This window comes from Protopterus annectens, chromosome 1.part0, assembly GCF_019279795.1.
Source record: "Protopterus annectens isolate FY-2018-M chromosome 1.part0, PAN1.0, whole genome shotgun sequence".
Classification (NCBI taxonomy): Eukaryota; Metazoa; Chordata; order Ceratodontiformes; family Protopteridae; genus Protopterus; species Protopterus annectens.
In genome coordinates this window covers 1,282,942,161-1,282,956,907 of record NC_056725.1, presented here as the reverse complement: position 1 = coordinate 1,282,956,907, position 14,747 = coordinate 1,282,942,161, and the positions used below count along the sequence as shown (strand labels likewise).

The 14,747-nt window shown below is 40.7% G+C and overlaps 1 protein-coding gene across 6 annotated transcripts in view; it reads left to right on the top strand.

The window, feature by feature from the left end:
* The window catches only part of NEDD4L (NEDD4 like E3 ubiquitin protein ligase), a 3,335,946-nt gene that overhangs the window by 2,703,650 nt on the left and 617,549 nt on the right, over positions 1-14,747 (top strand). For all 6 annotated transcript variants that reach the window (XM_044066167.1, XM_044066169.1, XM_044066164.1 and 3 more), the window contains one exon: positions 7,088-7,204. In XM_044066167.1, coding sequence (XP_043922102.1) covers positions 7,088-7,204 — 117 coding nt within the window. The remainder of the gene's footprint in view (positions 1-7,087; positions 7,205-14,747) is intronic.

The following is a 14,747-nucleotide window of genomic DNA, read 5'->3' as shown; positions in this document are numbered from 1 at the left end:
AGCTTAGCATAAAGCATGAGCGAGCAGGGCTTTGTGCTGGAAGGGAGCATCAACCACATTTTAAGTGTAAGAAAAGAAATGAAGCTGCTGCTGCAGTTCTTGGATGCACTTCTACTTTTTGATGTTTTTCACTGGTAAGGCTAAGTCATCCAAAATGGTATAACAGTGATTTCCATTGGCAAGATCTGGAGACTGGGGCTGTGTATATACTGACTGTGACATGAGAACTTGGGTTGATGGGCAGTCATGCTCATGACTTTCAGTATATGAAGGCTTAATGGTTGGACTCTGAGCAGTTTCTCAGCTGTCAAAGATTTTGGCAAATTTTCAGTTTTTTCCAAAAATGTGTGAGGTGTGTAATGGGGGATAAGGGTTACACTGTACTGTTAGTAACAAGCATTGCAGTTTCTTACTCTTTAGAAACTGTGTTGGTGTAAATCTTCAGTGTCGGGTAGTAGCAGTACAGAGTTTTACTATGTGGAGTTGTGTTTTAATGTACATTTTCATAAACTAGCAGATTTTTAACTGGATTAAAAAGTCTCCTGAATTGTAGCTGATAATTGCCTAATTTTCCCTGATAATTTAAACCAAGTGGCTGACCTGAAATGCCCATGACTTTTATAGTGCCATAAGGTATATTTGAAAAACCTTGCAACTAGAAAAGTAGTTAAAGCTGAAAATGGCAACAGTTTTTTTTTTACTCCAAAGTTTTTTATTGATTTTTCAGTAACAATCATTTAAACAACAAATTATGATAAAACTATGTACAAATTTTACAAAGGCCTCAGTCACTGTATGAAATGTTATAGATATAAAGAAGGGGTACAATATTCATTCATTCATACTTTCAAAGTGACTCATTTGATGGAGATAGATCTAAATTCAATGACTGAATAAGGGATAAAACTTTTGTCATGGGGTTGTTAGTCCATTTTCTGGGATATATTCTTGCTTCTTTAACTTTTATTTCTATCGACTCTACTTCAACCAAGAGGGTCTTGAAATCTTGTAAGGTTGGAATGGAGGGTGACTTCCATCTTCTTGTAATACATTTTTTGGCTCCTGCTAGGATTGTCCAAAGAAGATACTTATTTTTGTTATTCAGTACAATAGATTCATTTACATTCAGAAAACTTAACTGTTTTGATAATATAAAGGAATCAGTAAAGATGGCTTGGAGAAAATTTTCAATATAATTTCAAAATTTCTTAATGTGTGAACAATCATAAAAGATGTGAGACCAATCGACCTTGCATTTTAAAGAGCATCTCCAACATGTCACCTGCTCCGAGGAGTTAAATTTAGCAATCTTACTAGACGTGTAAAAACCTCTATACAAACATTTCCAGGAGAAAACTTTCCACATTTGTAAGTTACAGGTTAATTTAAGAGAATGTAAAATATTTGATTTATTCGTAGAAGTTAGGGACAATGTGCAGTCTTTAGTAACAAAATCCCAAAACGTCTGATTAGGAGTAGTTTTTGAAATTAAATTTTTCCAATTAAATTCACCATGTAGTATTTCATTCATAAGAGTTATGCATTTAGGTGGAGAGTTAAAGGAAGAACTCGGTATTGTTCTGCACAAATCTTGAGTGAATGGAAACAGACTATTGAGAACTAGCCAGTCTGATGATGGTAGATCATATTCTTTGATCAGAATTTGTGCATCTATGGTAACTAAATTCTCTGTGCAGTGAAACCAGCATGTAATTCTTTTCCTTTCCCAATAGCTGAGTGTATTTAGACTAATATTATCGAAAAAAGGTTTTTGTAGCTTTAAATGGGAATAAAAGCTGGATCCATATTTTAATGTCAATGTTATTTACAAAGCTTTTGTGAAGGACTTATAGATATGATTTAAGTAATCTATGTTAGTAAATTTAATAGTATTATACTGTATATTAATACAAAGTACATACCAAAGTTTGTTACTTAATTTGCTTAATTATAATTTTTTTATTAGTTTATTTTCATTTAGGATAATACTTGTATGTAGCGTTTTCCAAGCCGAAGAATATTTGGGATCTGTCCGATTTAATATTGTTTTTAAGTGAGAGGCTTTGATATAGGATTCTAAATCTGGGAAATTTATTCCTGCAAGCTCCCATGGTCTGATATGATTGGTTAGAGCTATTCTATGCTTTTTGGGGTACCATAAAAATTTTAATAGTGTTTTGTTTATTTCTTTTAAATTTTTTTTACTGGGTAATACAGAAATAGAAAGGGCTATGTAATTTATTTTTGGTAATAAGATCATTTTAATTAATTGTAATCTATCTTCAGATTTTAGATGTAATTTATTCCATTTCTCTATGAGAGTTTTTAGTGTGTTTATAATGTTTTTATATTTTGTGTTTAAAGTTAGGTCTATATTTTTACATAGATCAATCCCTAGATACTTCAAAGAAGAAACCTGTTTCCCAGTTATTTCATTAGTAGTTGAATTAGTATTATTATTGTAATTTTTTTTATTTAAGAGCATATGATTAGATTTAGAGCTGCTAATTTTAAGGCTAGAAATATAGTAAAATTTTTTGACTAGCATATCTAATTCTTGTAAGGATTCTTCGGAATTTATTAAAGTACGCAAGATATCATCTGCAAATAACATTATCTTGGATTTAAATTCATTATTTATATTTAGGCCTACAATTTTAGGATCTGACTGAATTGACAAAGAAAGGGGTTCTATTGCTAAAGCGAATAAAATCGGAGACATTGGGCATACCTGTTTGGTACCTTTAGTAATTTTAATTGATTCTGATGTAAATGAATGGCAACAGTTTTGACCCTATTATGTTAGTCTACATTTATGGGGGGGGGGGGGGCATCATCATCAGTTCTGGATTAGACCACATTATTTTAAGATTAGTTCAATCAGTCATTCATTCGAGATTAACAGCTGAAGATGTGTATACTAGCCAATGCATTTCAAGGTTGAGTATGAAAGCTTTTGAAAACCAAATGAGTTTTTAAAAAAAAAAAAAAATTACTTGCTCTTGTCATTTAACATGTTTTAAATTTAACAGAGATGCAGTGTGTATTGCTGCTATGGGGTCCTATTAATTTTGCAAGTTAAGTATAAAGAATTTAATTTTCTTGCTAGGATCTGGTGCTTGTTTAAAATTTTAAATACCTGAGCAGCTTGACTTGTAGCCCTTTCCTGTAGATCACTGGTTTGATTCATTATAATTGCCTTCAGGATAATAATGACAAAGCTGTTGGCTGGAGCCTGTTCTGTAAGACATTTAAATGGAGATGTATGTAGTCTGACCCTTGATGCGTACAGTGTAAGAATGTATAGTTGTAGAACTGTGTTTGTGACCAGTCACATTTTTTGCACTCTAGATTGGACAAGACAGACAGACTCACCAGATGATACTAGGTGACAAACTGAAGCAATAAGAATTTATAATGTTTTGTAGCATAGTTGAAATGCCTGCTGCATGAGGTGGGAGCCTCAATGTAAGCTAAAAACAGAAACACTGATGTTAATGCAAATAAGTATCAAATAGTGCAAAGATATTGCTAATGAAATTCGCCTCAAGACAAAAAGAAAAAATCTCCTATATATCCTAGTTTTATACAAATAGGGGATCACCCTTTGTGTATGTGTAAATATTTTATATGTATCCATGCATCATTCATCCAAGGTTGAGTCCCTTGTGACTCCTGTAGTGACCCCATAAAAGGCCGAGATCCACAGTGTTTACTAGTCAAGAAGGAATAGAAGTAAACTGCCTGGTCTTTTTTCCATGTCGTATGTGCACTGTATGCACATACAGGGACAACTTAGATTTGCCAAACTGCCCATTGTATGTCATTCTGATAAAACTAGAGTGCAAAGAGAAAACCCATGTGAGTAAAGGGTGGACATGCAAACTTCACACAGAAAGCATCCCAACCAAAAATCAAACTGGAGCACCCCCTTTCTATATGAGGCATTAATGCTACTCACTGTATTGAGGTTGCCTGCTTGCATACATATATTAAAGTGTACTATAAAAGGTTCTGTGGATTTAATTTATGAAAGTAAGGGCTACAGCTGACTGTTCTTTGATTAGTATGCTTACATTAGTAAAAAACGAAAGAAACTGATATATGTTTGCCTATTGTGACTTTAACAATAGCAGGATCTGTTTTGCTGGACATTAGTTTGTTGAGTGCCACATTCCTAGGTAAGAATTCATACAGCAGTATAAGTAGTGGTAGTGAAGGCTTCTGAATTTGAACAAAACAGAAGGCCGGTTATTCTGAAACATAAACCCTTGCAGTTTTATACACAACTTTGATTAACTGTACATTATTACTGAGATTGTTTAAGTGTGAGTATAACTGTAACAAAAAAATTGTGGCCACACAAGGAAAAAAAAGTTGTACATCTTTCTAATTATTTAATGTTTTCAGAAAACCGCCTTCACCATCGACAACGTTTGACAGCTAACTGTGGGTCTAGGATTGCTAGATCACTGCAGTAGCTTATTTTTTGGCAGATAAAGTATTTGCTGATAATGTTACCAGTACACCTCAAGTGGTGCTTTGTCAGCCAGTAGCTTTCCTTGGATACGTTAAGTAGCTTAGTGTTGTTTCTAAAGTTGTGATGTATACAGTATGGAAAAACAACATGTTGAGATGTATTTTACCTTTTAGCTAATCATCACTGCTGAGTCCTTTTCCTGGTGTATTTTCTTTTAATAGGATCAGTTTTTACAGGTTCTACAAATCAAAAGCATAATAGAAAGCTGACAGCCCCCTCCTGCATATTGTTATTTTGTGATACAGATGGCTTAGGGTGCTTTAGTTATTGTCTTAGTACAAATGAGTGAAAAACTTCCTTTATTGCTGCATGCTGTAGCTTGCTGCATCCATTTGGTTTACCCAGCATGTGAGGCTGCAGAAAACTTGCTTTCTAAGATTAGTGTGAGGTCACTGAACTCCTGTGCAACTTTGTGGTTGCAAAGTAAAATGCTTCTTTTTCTTTACTATATAGCTACTACTCAGATCAAGTGGAATGTTCCTTTTTCCTTTTGTGGAGCTGGTGTTAACTGCCATGCTCTGTTTATTCCGAGTCACACGACTCTGAATTCTGACCAAAGCTGAAGTATATACCCTTTTTTTTAAGCTTGTTATGTTTCTTACTTCTGACATTGTTCTAGTCATCGGTACAAGAGCATGATCAGCCATGAATCTGAACTTCCTCTTGAATTGTAGTAGGATTTTGTAATGCCCTTTTTAGAAGTTATCTAAAGATCTATGCTTTTTATTTAAATCATGTTTCCTCCACATCTGATGATCATAAGCTTACTGTGCTTTCCATGCTTGCCATCCAGGCAGTCATAGCGGTTTTTCTGCTTATGCCCCCATCCTCCATTTTAGATACCATGGGACTTGCTTCACCAAAACTAGGCCTACAGTTCCAGGACCATTTGGCACTTTTTTACTTTCACACATGCATCTCACTGTATTTGTAGTGCAAAGCACTGCTTGGCAGTCCTAGCATCTGGTGCGCCATTGCTTTATGATGCATTTTCCTGGTCTCAACTGGGAATCATTAGCATGCTATGTTGAACAACTTCTCAACCCTCAAGATAGGCAGGATGGCATTGGCTGTTAACTTCCATCCTTTGTGGCTAGCTTCTCTTTTGCCAAAGTCTCTAGTTGATCTGAAGTCATGTGGATTTTAATAAGGGATTTATCCCTGTGACCATAAAGTAACAAAGCAAAAAAGGCACACATTTGAGTACTTTGTTGCTGGGTTTCATTACCGTAATGCTGATCCTCATCTGTCCATTAGACGTGATACTAGTCATTTTGTAGTAGCTAGCATTTTCCCATAAATATGTTGGGTTGGCTTGCACACCAGCATGACATCAGCCTAGAAATGGAATATGACACCATTTGTGCTCATAGTTCAACTTGTCTAACATCTTTCCATTCTAAGCTTGTTGCTGGGTGGCAACACAGTTTCAAAATGTAGAAATCTATCCATATGTTGAGTCAGTGGATAGCAATATCACCTTCACAAAATTGCTTGCCTTTTGGAGATCATCCATATTTTGTGTCATTGTCTGCAGGATCTACCCATGGTTACTGACCATTTGTCCCTGAAACATATGATAATCTGCTGGGGCAACTTGACTCTGCCTCTCCGTTATCAGTTTTCTAGTCTATAGTGTTATCAAAGCTTGAGTCCCTCTGTTTGCTTTCTGTATTGAGCAGCAATGACCTCTGCAGACCTTTTCTGTGTTCACAGTCTTAGATGGGCTCTAAGTCAAGTACAACACACAATGTTGTTTTAGAATTTAGTTTGCTGCACTTTAGTAGTTTGTATTTAGAGATTATCCCTGAAAGTAAAACTAGATCAAGCAGAAGAACTGACGAGTGAAGGCTTACTTAGTAACCTTACTTTCATTTTGTTTTAGAAAAATCCTTATTAGTACTGAAAGAAGTTATTGTAGCTGTCAAAAGCAACCAACCAGCAGCAGAAAAATGATTTGGTATTATTATTTAAACCAGTTAGTTTGAGCTCTAAAAGTGATGGTTTGTGATAAGCAGTTAGCTCAGTAACTGCATTTTTGTTCTGTGTGCTGCACAGTGTGAATTTGGATACTTTACATGTGTAATCGCATTTTATGCCGTCTCTTCTGTATAAGGAGCACTTTGGCAGTGATATTACTTTCACTGTGCACTTTTGTTGTAGAGTCACAGTGCAGCATGTTGTGTATGCGTGTTTCTCGTTTATAGAAAACAGTTATGCAGTAGATATTTTAATGTATTAAAACAGAAGTAGAGTTCCTGAATACTTTATATCTCTTAAGTCTGAATGTAAGCTTTCCATTTATGAAACTCAGTATTGTCATTGTGAGACGTTGTAACCTTATTAAAGAGCACCAGGTATAAATTCACATTTCCATTTTCTTCCGCTCCACAGGAAAGTATGCATTGGTTATGTGTAGTCATTGTTACTAGCTTGTGTAGTACAGTTTTGTTAAATTCGCAGAACTAGGCTGATGTTTTAAGGAGATGTGAAATTGATTAAGAATGTACTCACCCATGTAACTTAACCTATTTTTCTTTACAATAGCATACAGAGGATGCTGCCGCCAGTTCATCAGCGAACAGTAACCACCTTAGCGAGCCTCAGATAAGGCGGCCTCGTAGTCTCAGTTCTCCCACAGTAACCTTGTCAGTGCCTCTAGAGGTGAGAGCGTCCTTCATCTGTTTGGGCTCTCCTTGCTCCCTGACATTCCATTTTGTCCCACCCTGTTCACCTCCTGCTTTACTTCAGACTTCAGCTCTCCATTGTTCTTTTCCCTTCATACTGGTGGCGGTCTGTCTGGTACTCTTTTGGGATATATTGTACTCCTTTTTTTTTATTGCTGTTTACAAAGAGCTTCCATTTGACATTTACATTTTTTAATTAAGGTGTGTGTTTCTATGTGTATATCCTTTGGGATTTTGTTTTCAGGTAATTTTTTTTTAGTTTTATTTAGATGTCCTTTGATTGTATGTAAGGACCATTTTAAAAAGCTTGTAGGAATAATGTGGTATGTGAAATCTTGATTTTTGGAGGAAAAAAGAATTGGCCAAATGCTTTACAGGAAAAAAAACAGTTAAAAATCCTACTACTTTATTTGAAGACTGCTTACAATATTGTCATTAGTAGCATTTCATTGGTTATCAATATGTTTGTAGCATCTTGAATAAGAGATTGATGTTACATACACCTGTACTGTTATGTATTTGTTTCAACAACAGTAGACCGTCCAGAACAACTGATGTTTTCCCACTTTTATGTTGGGCTAAGGTATGTGACATCACAGCAATTGGGCTTAAAAATGGGATAATCTATGTTTATATACTGTCTTTGTTGTTATTTTAGTGGATTCCTAAAAGCCACTGGAAAAAAGTGAAATGTTTACTTATAAACGATTCTTGTAAGATGCAGCAGCTGAGGTTTCTATAAAATAAAACTGTGTATTGATAAAAGAATTCACGTCTTGATATCGAGGTCTTTATTGCTTATCCAAAAAGAACAGATTTTTTCCTGTCTTCTTATCATAACATGTATTTTCTGCAGTTAGCAGTCAGACATCTGTAGTTTTTTAACATGTTTTAATACTTTCAGTTCAAGGATGTATTCATGTAGATTCTACTATAGTAAATGAAGTTTCACTGGAATATGTGACTAGCAGTTGGGGTGTGAATGATTTGCTGGCTGGTTGCCCTTAATGTAAAATGTGGGCATGAGCTCTTACTTATTTATTTCTAAACATCACACTAAGTTTCTCTAAACATTCATTAATATAATCTGTGCAGGCTTCACCTTTTCACGTAATGATTTCCAAGCAGCTTTGCTTCCTTATGCTTTTCTGTCCTCCTGCTGCTGTGTTCTTCCTGTCCTCATCTTGATCTGCCTGTTTTAATAAAATGATGTAGCTGCTGGTGTTTACCACTACTTCATTTGTGCATTTAGGGGTCTAACAGCATGCCTTTTCCAGGTTTATTTTTCAGTGACTCTTTTTTTAAGACTTGTAATGGATATGTTTAAACCACTCTGTAAGTTGTACTTCAAAATCAATATTTTACATATGTGTTAATAGGCATGACTTAAGTAGTTTTGTAGAAAATTACAGGACTGTATTGTTTGTGTTGCTTAATGTGTGTGATATTACATTATTAGTCTAGATACACTGTAAGATTTTTGCAAAAGTTTGACTCTGTATATTTTTAATCAAATTGTGTTTTTTTAGTGCTGCACTACATCTGAAAACTTACTTATTCTGCGAATTAAAAACTGCAGGATCTAATCTTCGGGATTCAGATAACATCTGTGTATATCTGAAATGGATTTGGTTGATTCTAATTTTTTATATGATAGTTGCCGTATCTGTAGAGCACTAGATGATATTCAGCAGGTAAATTGTTAGTGTAGCACTGACCATGCAACTTTTTATTTTGTATGTAAGGGTACAGAACTCTTCATCTAAGTCTGGGGATTTTTGCCTTGAATCACGCCTACTCTGTTGTATTTTGCTTGCAGGCATCTTCCTCTTTGTAGTCTGAAATCTGACTTCTGTCTGAAAAGTGTGTGTGTATATGGCAACCCAAGATAATGTTTTTATGTGGAGGGATCAGAGCCCCCATACAGGAGGTTATATGTCTTGCACCCCCTTTAGGAGATATAACTAAGGTTGCCAAGCCTTAAGATAAGTTAAATTGGATCAAGTTGCTCATATGGTCTTGCATGCTCAGTGAAATGGTCTATATTGAGTTGGCTGTTTTTAAGAGTGTGTGTGTGTTTGTGTGTGTGTGTGTGTGTGTGTGCGCGCGCTAATGTAAATTTTCCACATCCTCTTTGCAGCCAACAGATGCACTTAATAGCCAATGTTTTCCAGCTGCCAAGTGCTGATAACTCTCCCTTGCAAGGAGTGTTGCCTCACAACATTAATAGAAAACCTTTGGTTATGTTCTTTGCTGTGGCACTGGTTCCACTGTGGCTTTCTGTAGTGGAGGGTCACTATGTACTCACTCCCAACTGAATTTTATTTTTCCCGGTAGTGAGTGCCTTGACTGTCTGATACATCACATCCCCCCTCTTCTTCTCCAATTCACAAGTCTGGGTTACTTCTGAGACAAGGTCTACTTCAAGTGGAAATTGCTGGAATGAAGACTCAAGTCTGGCTCACTACTGGTGACAAAGATAATGCTGCCTAAGACCATCCTGCTTCCATGTCTCAAGTGAAGTAGACCTTGTCTCAGAAGTAAGCCAGACTTGTGAATTGGAGAAGAAGAGGGGGGGATGGGATGCATCCGACAGTCAAGGCACTCACTACCGGGAAAAGTGAGTACATAGTGTCCCTCCACTACAGAAAGCCACAGTGGAACCAGTGCCACAGCAAAGAACATAACCAAAGGATGTTAAGTTGTCAATCTCGCCTTCATTCTTGCTTGATGGGTTCGGAGCCGATCCCTCGGCTCCGACTCGGCACTTGCTAAGCTCGAGAGTCACTTTTACCAGCTCGAGGCAGCCCCATATCCCATGATGCAAGGCGGTAAGTACCCAGATCTCGTTTGCCGCTTCGCTTATGAGGTCCTCCTTTTACCAGCTCCTGGTAAGTGTTTCACTTTTTTTATATTTAAGCCCCTTTTTGTAAAAAAACCTTTAATTGTTAGTTATAAGTTAATTATTTACATTTTCTGACAGAAAATCCCTGTCTCTTCTAATTTTTTTTAGTCAAACTTTTAACCCATCCCATCCCCTCCCTGTTAGGGTGTGTGTGTTTTATAGGAATACCTTTTTGGTATTTTATTTAAGTTAACTTTTTGACTGGTGTGTGTGTGTGTGTTTTGGAAGCACCATGTCAAAGGAGAGGGTCTCAGGTTTTAAGAAGTGTGACTCGTGCTGTCAGAAGATGTCTCTGACAGACAGTCACACTTCTTGCCTGTATTGCCTGGGGCCTCTTCACCTGCAGGACTCCTGTGCTATTTGTCATTCCTTCAGCCAGAGAGTCCTGCAGGAAAGACGCAACAAGCTGATACTTAGGGGCCTTCTTAAGCCGGAGGGCTCTCCGGCTAAGTCGGCTCCATCAAAATCAGCTAAATCTTCCAAGGCCCAGGCTTCTGTGTCTAAGCCTGCGGCCTCGGCTCCGACTCGTTCCGAGTCGAGATCGGCTCCGGCTGGAGCCGATTCTGGCTTGACAAAGCCTTCGGCACCGATGGCTATCGGTGCCGAATCTACATCGACCACTTCGGTGTCGGCTCCGATCGGTTCTGACCACCATGTGGCACAGGCATCGGTATCGGCTCCGTTCGGCTCCGACACCGTTACTTTGGTGGCTGTATCGGCTCCGGCTGGAGCCGATACATCGAGGCATCCTGTCGGCTCCGATAAGTCTTCGGCTCCGACAGGATCTATAGTATCGGTTCCGATGGCTCATTCCAGGAAGAGGTCGAGGTCTCCTTCCTTGGAGCCGATACTTTCGGCTCCGGCTTCACCTCTTCTTTCGGAACGGAGCCATCGGAGCCGATCTTCAAGGTCATCCAGACTTTCAGACCATGACCTAGAGAGAGTGGTCAGCAGATTACTTAAGTCACAGGTACTGGCCCAAATGTTACATAGTCCGTCTCAACAGACGACTATTGGTCCACACCCCGTTACAGTTCCTCCTTCAACTCTACCCCAGAGCTTGGAGTTGGAGTCTTCGGAATGGTTACTGCTACGGCTGGAGGACGGATACCCCTTCTGTTCCTTCAGCCTCTACTCTTATCTCCTCTTGAGACCTTCCTTAGAGGAATTCGTGGTCGGGCTTCCATGGTCTCCTCCGAGGGGTGAGTGGCATCAGACCCTTGTCCGAACCCGCTCTTCCCCTTGGAGCCTCGGCCTTGGTGAGCTCGGCTCCGACATCTGCCTCGAGACTTCCCTTCGGTGGTCCCTGGAGTTCCTAGTTCTTGAACGGGATCTCTCGGACCTGCCTGGGAGGGAGCATTCGAGGTGATGAAGAGTGTGCTGGCCACTGGTATCAGTCAGCAGTCTGTTCCCGTAGCTCCTCCCTCTATAGTACCTGTTGACATCTCTGCCACTTCTCTTGCTACAGGACCCAGAGATCCTCCGCCTCAGGTTTCCCCATTGGGAATTTCCCCTCTTCCGAGGATTCTCCTGATGTTTCGGGAGATCCTCCTAGGAAGAGGACTTGTAAGAGGAAACATGTAGACTCCCGAGTCTGTCACTCGGATACTGACTTTGATGAGTCAGAGGGATCCCCTAGATCCCCTCTGAGGATGTCTCCTTCTCAGACATCCTAGAACTCCTTAAACAGAGGGAAACTGGCCCACCAACAATCCCTCTGAGGATGAGTCAGTATACCTAGAGGCGTTTGGATCTCGGCCCTCCACCTCCTGGGTGTCTCCGCCTTCGACCCCTTATGCAGGTTATTGCACGAAAGGCGTGGGCAGCACCTGACTCTGTAGAGCCAGTCCCTAGGAGGCCTTCAAAATTTATCACTGCCCTGTGTGACAAGCAATTTCTCACCAAGGGTGTCCCCGCTGATGCCATGGTGGTGGCTGCGGCCACCAAAAAGGAACTTGCAGATCCTTCCGCACCCGTCCATCCTCCTACTAAGGACTCTAGGACCATGGATAGGTGCAGTAAGCGGATGTTTTCCTCAGCGACCTTTGCTATCGTCGCTGAATTACCTATGTCACTTCACCAGACTCCAGAGGGATATCCTCAAGGAGCTGGGTGAAGTAGTACAGGATCCTACAGCTGCAGGGGCTCAAGAGAAAATTGCTTCGCAGCTAGGAACCCTTAATTCCATTGCAAACTCCTCCATGCGGCTAATATCTTATGCTGCTGATGGAGCGAGTAGAGCCGCAGGTACAGGTGTGGCTCTCAGACGCCAAGCCTGGATGCGGCTATGTGATTTTGCGGATCCCTTTAAGGCGTCCTTCACAAATTCTCCCTTTGATGGGTCAGCTTTGTTTGGCCCTCAGGTGAAAGAAACTTTGACCAGGTGTGAACAGGACGGCAAGACTCTTTCTGCTGTAGGAGTCCGTTTTTCCACCCCTTCTAGACCTTATCCCAAAGGACAGAAAGGTGGGAAAATGTGGTTCCGTAAATCCCAAGGAGTCACGCCGGATTCACATGGTCAGTTTACCCCTAGAGGCAGAGGGGGTAACAACAACAGACGCCGCTCTAGAGGCAGAGGGGGTCCGAAAAACCAGGGGAAACAGAGAGCCTCTCTCTGACAAGCCCTTTCAGCATCCCTGAGATGTTGCCCGGCTGTCCCTCCTTGGAGGCAGTCGGGAAGATTATCACTGTACCCAGAAGCCTGGCATTCCCTCACTCAAGACAAATGGGTACAGTCGATCATATCCAAGGGTTACATAATTCCTTTCGAGGAAAGTCCTTCCCTCAAGTTCCCTTCCAGATGTACCACCGGTCTAAGGGAAATTGCAGAGTTAGAAGTCTCAAAACTACTGCAAAAGAGCCATTCAGCCAGTTACAACAGACCATTCAGAGCCCGGAATCTACTCAAGGTTCTTTTGGTCCCCAAAAGACGGGAGACTGGAGACCAATATTGGATCTCAGCAGACTCAACAAGTCTGTCAGGAAGACAAGATTCGAATGGTCACTCTTCAGTCAATTCTGCCCTTCTTACAGAAGGACAACTGGATGTGCTCAATAGATCTTCAGGATGCGTACTATCACATCAAGATTCACAGACGCTCCAGGAGATTTCTCCGCTTTCGGCTGGGGTCCAGTCATTTCTAGTTCAGAGCCCTGCCCTTTGGTCTCACTACAGCCCCCAGAGTGTTCACCAAATGCATGGCAGTGGTCACGGCTCACCTGAGACGTCAAGGATTCCAGGTGTTTCCGTATCTCGACGACTGGCTCCTGTCAGCCACCACCAGGCATCAGCTTACACAAGCCAGGGATTACACAATAAACCTTTGTTCTTATTTGGGCATCTCGATCAACTTCGAAAAGTCATCCTTATTGCCCTGCCAGTCTATTACCTTCATAGGCGCAAACTTAAACACTGTTGGGATGTCAGCTACCCTTACAGATCAAAGAGTTTCAGACATTCAGAGTCATGTCAGAATCATTCTGGCCAACAAGAAAGTACAGGCCAGAATGGTTCTAAAGGTATTAGGTCTCATGGCTGCGGCCATTACTCTTCTTCCCCTGGCTCGATTCTACATGCGCCTTCTTCAGTGGATGCTGTTTACACAATGGTCATACCAACAACTTCCAATGCGTCACCAGATTCTGGTGACACAGACATGCAAAGAGCATCTTGCTTGGTGGATCACATCTCCTCAGGTTCACCAAGGCAGGTACTTTGTACCCCCATCCCGATAGCCACTGTCACCACGGATGCCTCTCTGATCGGGTGGGGGTCATTATCAGGGCAGGATGGTTCATGGGACGTGGCAGCCGCTCGAGTACCATCTGCACATAAATGTCCTGGAGATGAGAGCAGTGCTTTTAACGTTGCAAGCCCTCAACGACTTTCTTCCCGTAGGGACAATTGCAGTCCACACAGACAACATGTCTGTAGTTTGGTATATCAACAAACAGGGCGGAACCAAGTCCTACCCCTTGTGTCGAGAAGCGCTCAGACTATGGCAATGGGCGATCTCCTCTCATCGGTTTCTGGTAGCAACGCATATCCCTGGGAAAACCAACATTGTAGCGGACAGATTGAGCAGAGCTATTCTCATGCCTCACGAGTGGTCTCTCAAGCAATCTATAGCGGAAGAGATTTTTCTGGAATGGGGTCGTCCATGCTGCGATCTTTTTGCTACTCCCAAAACAGCAAATGTCCAGACTTCTTCTGCCTCTTCCCTCCATCAGGCCATCCCCCCAGAGACGCTCTGACCCAGGATTGGCCCCATGGACTTCTTTATGCCTTCCCTCCATTTCCTCTGATCCCTCAGGTTATCCAGAAAGCTACCATTTTGAGAGCCAAATTGATTCTCATTGCCCCTTACTGGCCTCGACAAGTTTGGTTTCCGTTCCTCCATCATCACCTTTTGGTGCAGCCGTGGCATCTGGACCCAGTGCCAGATCTTCTGATTCACCAATCGGGTCAGCTGCACCGGTCAATCCCTTCTCTCAACCTCACAGCATGGTTGCTCCACTTCCTTCCTTAGCCAGGCTTCCTTTGATCTCTAACCCAGTTAGAGACATCATAGTAGCTTCGCTAAAATCCTCTACCAGGAGGATTTATACAAGCAAA